Genomic DNA, 8496 nt, shown 5'->3' with positions numbered 1-8496 from the left:
CCGCGCAAGCGCTGTCTGCGTGCCCGCGCTGTTGCCTTGGAAACCATCCTAAGGGGGCGCCCGACCGGCCTCTAGACCGAGCACGGTCTCAGGACCACACTCGCAGAGCTCTAGCCGGCTTCCTGTCCGCAGCCGGGTGGTGTGGGCTAGGCCTCCTGCCTCTGAGCTCACCCCATGGTTACCCCTGTAGGGTATGGCTGTCGCTTCTTCCTGCAGCGCCAAGTTCCGCTCCACCTCAAAGTCGGTATAATGAGTCCTCTGTGCAATGAGGTTGGATGGAAACGACCCTCTCACTGCTGTTCAGATGTGCACTTCCTGTACTTCTTCAAGGGTAAGAAGGGTCGCCTTGCACTAGTGAGGACATCAGGAGGAAATCCGTACCCCCTTAGGTGCTTGAGGGGCAGTCGTTGATCCCTGGGACTCATGCGGCCAAGAACAGTTAGGGAAACATGCTGTCACTCCTCCCAACTCTGGGACGCATTAGCAGTTTTGGAGAGTGCTAGTGCTGACCAGGCATGAGGTCTCGGAGTGGGAACGGGTGTAATATAACACTACAAGCCTGCAGTTAAAAAATATGGACAGCCAGGTGTGGTGGCGGACACCTTTAATCCCAGCTCTTGGGAGGCAGAGGCAGGAGGATCTCTGTGAGTTCAAGGCCAGCCTGGTCTACAAGAGCTAGTTTCCAGGACAGCTAGGGCTAGACAGAGAAATCCTGTCCCTAAAAATAAATTCAAAAAGGAAAACTCTATAGCGAACGCCCTACATTATCGTCAGTTGTATTGAAAAGTGTGGTCATCTGTTATAATGTGTTTAGTAGTCGTTTTAGGAAGTACACTAACATCATACTTTAATGAGGTGACCTGGGAGTAGTGCCTAGCCACTGACTCAGATCAGAGGCAGGGCACAGCAGTTTGAAAACCAGCTCTTTATTATGCCTACTCTCAGAGGAATACAAATTCTCACCTCTAACAGCAGAGGTAAGACTACAGATTACGGTCCTGTATGACAAGTCTACTTGGCAAGCATAAAACATAAAGATGGAAGTTAGGTGAATATTTCATGTTTTCTTCCTCTCTTTTGTCCCTATTTTTCTATAATGAACCAGTACAAATACTGTCAACTTCTTAAATAATATGCCTATAATTGTTCTCCAGCAGAACTAAGTTACAGCTCCTGGGGCCTTGAGTGTCTCCTTTCCTGCAATGGCTGGTCTTACTGCTGCTGGACCAGGGTACAAGAGCCCTAAGCCCTCCAGGCCTGGAAGCCCCCCTGAAACTCTTCGGCACCTAGGCCTCATAACTTCTCTACTATTTCTGCTTCAGTTGCTTTCTTAGGGTTTCTATTGCTGTGAAGAGACACCATGACCACAGCAACTCTTATAAAGAAAACATTTAATGAGGGCTGGCTTACAGTTATCATCACGATAAGACATGGTGGTGTGCAGGCAGATGTGGTTCTGGAGAAGGAGCTGAGAGTCCTACATCTTGATCCTCAGGTAGGAGGAAGAGATCTGTGACACCTCCTCCAGCAAGGCCACACTTCCTAAGAGTGCCACTCCTGGTAGGGGCCATTTTTATTCAGACCACCACAGGTACCTACTCTTGGAACCTTCAGTTGCCTTCGTGGGGCTGTGACTGCTGCTACCAGGATGGAGGCTGCTCCCAGTGTGCCAGTTTTACCATGTCTTATTGGAGTTGAAGTCTGGTCTGCTAGTCCTAAAGATCAAAAGCGGGAAAGAAAAGACCGAGGCTGTTTGCAAAGCATTTGAATGAGCCTAATGTTGTAACATGGAGCACTTGGAGCAGAACAAAGAGGGTGTATCGCAGGTGACTCCAGAAGTGAGCGGCCAGATGGATGCTAGGCAAGGATGCTTGCACCGAGGATGTTTACACAGCCCTTCATGCAAGTGGATGTCGTGATCTGCATCCCAGAGCTGCTGCTGAGCCACCGGGATTACTGCACACTGGCACTGTGAACCTAGGGTTACTAATGCTCAGTGAGGCTGTGCCCAGTGTGCGCCTTCCAAGACCTGAGCCTGCCTGCTGGAGAACTCACCATGGCTGTCTTTGGCTGTGGTTCTCTGGCATTCTCAGAGAAACAGGAAGGAAGGAAGGAAAGCTGGGTCTGCCCAGTGAAGGGGCTGCTGACAGGTCCCTGCTCCAGGCCCTAGGTGTAAGAGAAGGACCCGTGAAGCCGCTGCCCTACATGGTCTGAATCATTCACAGAAAGAAGCCACACAGAACTAACAATCCGAGCAACAATTAACAGTGCTTAATATTATTTCACAATGTATAACAGCGCTCAGCTCCTGCCCCAGTGCCCCAGGATAATATATAGAAACCTTCGTTTATATGAATGCATAGCATTAAATAAGTATTACCCTTCTTGTGTTGCAGATATGTGCTAAGAGCTAAATGAAAATGGACACACTCTTGCCTCCCTAGAGTAAGGAGACTAACAGGGACCATAGATGGTAAGTAATGATTTTTAAAATAGCCTTTTTTGTTGTTTTTTCAAGACAGGGTTTCTCTGCCTAGCTGTCTTGGAACTCGCTCTGCAGACCAAGCTGGGCTTGAACTCACAGAGATCTGCCTGCCTCTGCCACCCGAGTGCTGGGATTAAAGGTGTGCACCACCATCTCCCGACTGCTTAAAATAACCTCTTGATGAATAAAAGAGTTCATAAAGTACAGGGTGGGGTAGATCTGGTCTAGTGAACATCTTCGTATAAAATGTTTATTTAAAAGAAAAACGTGCTGGGGAGGTAGCGTAGCTGGCAGAGTGCTTGTCTGGTATGCACGAAACCCTGGGTTCCATTTGCAGCACCCCATAGACCAAGGTTGAAGGCACATGCCTGTAATTCTAACACTGGGGGAGTAGAGACGGGAAGATCACAAGTTCAAGGCCAGTCTGGGCTATATGAGAATCTGACTCAAAAAAGGAAAAAGTTAAAAGACCATAATATTGATAGAAGGTGATTCAGGCATCCTTTAAATGAAAAATCAGAATGCTTCTGTAGGCTAGTCGGTCACCTGTTGGGCTTGCTTGAGGTTCCTGTGTAACCTCTGGTAGAATGCTGTACACTAAGGGGCCAGACCAAAAGACATGTGGGAAGGACCTGCATCCCAAACAAGCAGAGATCCAACAAACGAGGCTAGCCTTGGCCAGCTGAACTTTCAAGGTGGCCCTCAAAGTCTTGAACTTTGTTAGCTGAGTTTGTAGTTCCAGGGCTGAGACTTCAGTCAGATCCGCTAAGGAGAAGGAGAAAGCAGATTTCTGCAATACCGACCTCAATTTGGGTTTTCTTTTTCTGAAACTTGTTCCACAGCTATTCTGTCTTTCTCAGAGTTCCTCCAGTGTACACTGAATTGTATGTCAACATGAAATGTGTTGCCAAGAAATGTGGAATTAGATTCCAGCCCCCGGCTATCGTCTTGATTTACGACAATGAGACGGAGGGAAAGAGCCGCCAGCGCATTATGCCAGTCCGAAACTTCTCGAAGTTCTCAGGTACCCCTAGTTTATCCTGCCTCTTACCTTGTTTAACTTATGTATACGTGTCTCTGTGAGTGTTCGCCATGCATGTGGGTGTCTATGGAGCCTGGAAGGAAACTGGAGTTACGAGCCTGTGAGTTGCTGAACTTGGAAACCCTGCAAGAACAGCAGGCACACCTAACCTTGAGCAATCTCTCCAGCCCTTGCCTCCTGTCTTAATAAAAATAGCCTGACATAATCAGGGCTGGTGGCATATACCCATAATCCAAGTACTTTAGGAGGCTGAGGCAGGAAAATTGCAAATTCAAGCCTGGATAGCTTGAGATAACCTGCCTTAAAATTTGAAATAAAAACTGATGGGTTGGGAAGGGAATGTAGGTCAGTGAAAGAGCACTTACCTAACATGTAGGGAGTCCTGGATGCAGTCCCTACTGAGAGGGAGAACCGAGGGAGTGAGGAGGCAGAGAGAGACAAAGAGGGGGAGGTTTTAGTTTCATGCAACGGAATGAGAGGTTCTTCAGAGTTAAACTTAGGTTTAAATCATGACTATCAGGGACTAGATTGTCATTCATAAACTTCAGCTTCTGTACTGGTATTTTATGTCAGTTTGACACAGGTTAGAGTCATTTAGGAAGAGGGAGTGTCAATTGAAAGACTGCCCCCAACAGCTGGGTCTGTAGACAAACCTTTGTGATGTGGGAGAGCCCAGCTCACTGTGGGTGGTGTAACTCTCCTGGTGGAATAAGAAAGCAGGCTGAGCAAACCAGAGGGAATCAAGCCAGTAAGCAGCACTCCTCCCTGGCCTCTGCACCAGCGCCTGCCCCCAGTTTCCTGCCCTGTTTGAGTTCCTGTCCTGACTTTCTTCAGTCATGTACTAAATGACATAGAAGTGTAAGCCAAATAAACCCTCCCACCACAACTTGCTTTTGGTCATGGTGTTTTATCACAGCAATAGAGGCCCTGACTAAGAATTTCCTAATCTGTACTTTTTAACAGTCAATTGATGATTTAACATTTTAGAATGGTTACATGAGTTAAATGATATACTACTGTTTAATAATACTAAATTTTCTTCTATCTCCAAATGTTTTTCATTTGTAGACAGCATTTTATTAGTGTCACATTGTAGTAATTTGAGCAGCGGGGCTGCGTCCCCAGCACCCCGGCCGCCTGCTAGCTTATGCCCTGAAATAATTACACGAACACTGTATTCTTTTAAACACTGCCTGGCCCATTAGTTTCAACCTCTCAACCCATCTCTAATAAACTGTGTAGCACCAGTCTTACTGGGAAAGATTCAGCATGTCTGACCTGGCGGCTTGCTCCATTGCTTCTGCTTCAGAGAGCAGAGCTATCACATCTGCCCGGGAGAGGGGAGCATAGCATCTCTGAGCTCACTTCCTCTTCCTCCCAGCATTCTGTTCTGTTTACTCCACCCACCTATGTTCTAACCAATAAAATGGGCCAAGGCAGTTTCTTTATTAGCCAATGACCTTCCTCCATCATCACATGGCTGCCTTTTAAAAACTATAGTTTTTTTTTTCACCAGCTATGTATGCCTTTAATCCTAGCCACCAGGAGGCAGAGGATCTCTGAGAGTTGGGGGCCAACCCTGGTCTACACAGTGACCTCTAGGCCTACAAAGGCTACATAGTGAGATTCAATCTCTAAAATAAGTAAAAATTATGGCATTTTTCATCCTTAGACAGTTTCTTCAGTTGGCAGTTTTTAACATCCCACAAAGTAATTTTTGGTTAAGAAAGTAAAAAAAAAAAAAGAAGAAGAAAAAAGAAAAAAATCCATTTGTCTTTCTCTACACCAAAACTAGGTTTGTTTGTTTGTTTAAAATATTTCATTTGGGGGCTAGAGAAATGGTTCAGCAATTAAAAGCTCTTGCTACTATTATAGCTGGGTCCAGTTCCCAGCACCCACCTGGTGGCTCACAACCATCTTCTAACTCCAATTCCAGGTGATCTGATGCCCTCTTGTGGTCTCTCCTGGCACTGCACACACATGGTATGCATACGTACATTCAGGCAAACAGTCACACTGAAATTAAAGGTGTGGAATTAAAAGCATTGGTGCCATCAGCCAGCTCCTTTGGGTATTTTATGACACAGGAGCTCTCTAGGTCACCTCCCTGATGCGGGGATGAGAAGCAATTATGAACATGCACCATCATGCCATGCAGTTATGGTTTCATTTATAAGGCAGGATCTAGTAAGTAGCCCAGGCTAACTTCAAACATTCTTTCTCCCCAGTTCTTCCAAATGTGAGGAGTGCAGGCGTGTGCTCATCGTGTGACAATCGTTTCCTAGGGAGACACTACATATTTACGTGTTTATCTCAGATAGGGAGGCCATGACAGGTAGCATGAAGTTCAGCGTGGTGAACCAATGAGCTTTAGTGGGGTTACTTATAGGAATATGATGATAGTAGATCCTTACTTACGGGAGCAGAAATGACTCACAGGCAGCTGCATCACCGACATCTACCCCAGCATGGGCGACAGCTCACAAAACTGGGAACCTGGAGCGCACAGTCTGCAGGCAGCTCAGCAGGTGGGAGAGCGTCCTTTTTAGTTGACTCCATTGGTCTGAGCCTCTTCTAGGCAGCTCCACTGGTTTTTGCTTCATTTGGGCTGTTTGGCTGGTATGTTTTAATCTCAGAAAAAAATAAATAAGCTGCTATATAACAGCATGATTATACCCTACAAAACTCAATTTACTATAAAACTGTAGTTCTAAAGAATAATTATTGATTTCTATAGGCCCCTTTAGGCTTGGAACTGGTGGTCTCAGGGTTTTGATCTATCTCAGTCTTTCCAGTATTGGTGATGAATGTGTCTGTCCATATACTTTTCTTCCTCCCAGACTGCACCAGAGCTGCTGAGCAATTAAAGAATAACCCACGGCACAAGAGTTACCTGGAGCAGGTGTCCCTGAAGCAGCTGGAGAAGCTCTTCAGTTTTTTACGAGGTTACTTGCAGGGGCAGAGCTTGGCAGAGACGATGGAACAAATTCAACGGGAAACAACCATTGACCCCGAGGAAGACCTGAACAAACTCGATGACAAGGAGCTGGCCAAAAGGAAGAGCATCATGGATGAACTTTTTGAGAAAAATCAGAAGAGAAAGGATGACCCCGGTTTTGTGTATGACATTGAAGTTGAGTTCCTGCAGGATGAGCAGCTGTCCTGCAGCTGGGACACAGAGTCAGCTGACGAGTTCTGAGACCTCCTGCTCCATGTCCACGAAGAACAAAGCTCGGTCCCAGAAAAATCTGTGAACGCTAACAGAATATAAAACCAAGATACTTGCATGTGTTGCGTAGGCCTATGAGAAACACAGCTTAGGAATCCCGTTAGAGATGGCAATCCAAAGGGAAGGTAACTCAGAAACTTGTAAAAAGATATTTTAATAATATTACTCGGGAAAGAGATTAGAGCCTGATTTCTGATGAAGGCTGAAAAGGTGAGAACCTGGATTACTACGGGAAGATAGCAGGGAAGACTTCCCTCAGCAGAAAGGGGCCTGTGCATGCCCCCCCCCGAAGGCCACAGATGTTTCTAGATGAAGCAAAGGGGGAGGACACTGCATAGACATTTTTGAGAACGAGTGAATAATTATAGTCCGACAAGATTGGAGTTAACCTGTGTTCATTATGTCTGCGAATTTAACTCTGGGGTAGACAAAAGCACCTGCAAATGCCTCACAGCTGCCGGTGCATGCAACGCAGCAGACGAAGGCAGTTCTGGCCCTCCACACTCAGGAAATGTACACTAAAGTTGTTCTGAAACCCAGAACCACTTCCTGTGAGAGGCTGGTTTACACGGTGGGAAGTCCACCCGCAAGTGAGCAATAGGTTCTGCCTGTTGAAACCTGCCCAGGAATTTAGAGGTACAGTGTGATCTCTGTTTAACAAGGCCACCGTGTGCAGGTGTGTTTGCTCTTACTAGAATATTCTCTGCGATAGAAAGCATCTGTTTTCTACAAGGAAACTACTATTCATTGAGTAAAGCTGTACCTGTGAGTCCTGAGTCTTACCAGTTTTTCTTTTCCTTTCCTTCAGTCGTGTTTTGTTTGTCAGGGTTCAGGTAAGTTAGCAGACAAAGCAACATGCTTTGTTATGGCATTTTCACAGTTGCATCGATGTCATCTGTTCCTGCTCCACCCCCACTCTGTGTCCCCATGTCTTCTTGCTGACCCCCTTCTTCCCAAGTCACCCCTTTTTGCTTTTGTGTCCCGTGTGTGCCATTACCTTCTGTACCCCTTAAGCTCATTACTCCCCCTTCATAGTGTTCTCTCTAGCCCCACCCACCCTGACACACATCCATACCCATATAAAAAACTAGAGTTTGGCCAGGTGGTGGTGGTGCACCCCTTGCACCCCTTTAATCCCAGCACACAAGAGGCAGAGACGTGAATTTCTGTGAGTTCGAGGCCAGCCTGGTCTACAGAGTGAGTTCCAGAACATCCAGGACTACAGAGAAACCTGTCTCCAACAACAATAACAAAAACCCTAGATGTTGTATAGGAGAGAAAATGCAGCCTTTGTCTTTCTAAACTTGTTTATTTTATATAGCATGATGATTTCCTTTTGTCTCCACTTCCTGTAAATAAAATTACATTGTGTGTATGTATACATTTCCTTTACTAATTTCTTGATGGATATCTAGGCTGGTTGCATTTCCTAGTTGTGAATACAGCAGCAGCAGACATGGATGTGTGTCTGTAGTTGTTGACTTAGCAGGAGAGGACATGGGTGTGCAAATGTGTCTGTAGTAGTTGACTTAGGAGCAGCAGACGTGGATGTGCGAGTGTGTCTGTAGTAGTTGACTTAGGAGCAGCAGACGTGGATGTGCGAGTGTGTCTGTAGTTGTTGACTTAGGAGCAGCAGACGTGGATGTGCGAGTGTGTCTGTAGTAGTTGACTTAGGAGCAGCAGACGTGGATGTGCGAGTGTGTCTGTAGTAGTTGACTTAGGAGCAGCAGACGTGGATGT

General features: G+C 46.2%; 1 protein-coding gene across 2 annotated transcripts; it reads left to right on the top strand.

The window, feature by feature from the left end:
• The first annotated feature begins 38 nt into the window (after nt 1–38).
• Cep19 (centrosomal protein 19) lies at nt 39–8131 on the top strand. Of its 2 annotated transcripts, none has more exons than XM_075967102.1 (4): nt 39–331; nt 2397–2473; nt 3346–3509; nt 6368–8131. In XM_075967102.1, the coding sequence occupies exons 3-4, from the start codon at nt 3380–3382 to the stop codon at nt 6724–6726; spliced, it is 489 nt and encodes a 162-aa protein (XP_075823217.1). In that variant the 5' UTR covers nt 39–331; nt 2397–2473; nt 3346–3379; the 3' UTR covers nt 6727–8131. The 2 variants fall into 2 exon arrangements, with proteins under 2 accessions (XP_075823217.1, XP_075823227.1); XM_075967112.1 differs by having other exon boundaries at nt 3328–3509.
• Nucleotides 8132–8496: the final 365 nt, after the last annotated feature.

This window comes from Microtus pennsylvanicus, chromosome 1, assembly GCF_037038515.1.
Source record: "Microtus pennsylvanicus isolate mMicPen1 chromosome 1, mMicPen1.hap1, whole genome shotgun sequence".
Lineage (NCBI taxonomy): Eukaryota > Metazoa > Chordata > Mammalia > Rodentia > Cricetidae > Microtus > Microtus pennsylvanicus.
This window is presented reverse-complemented; position numbering and strand designations above follow the sequence as displayed.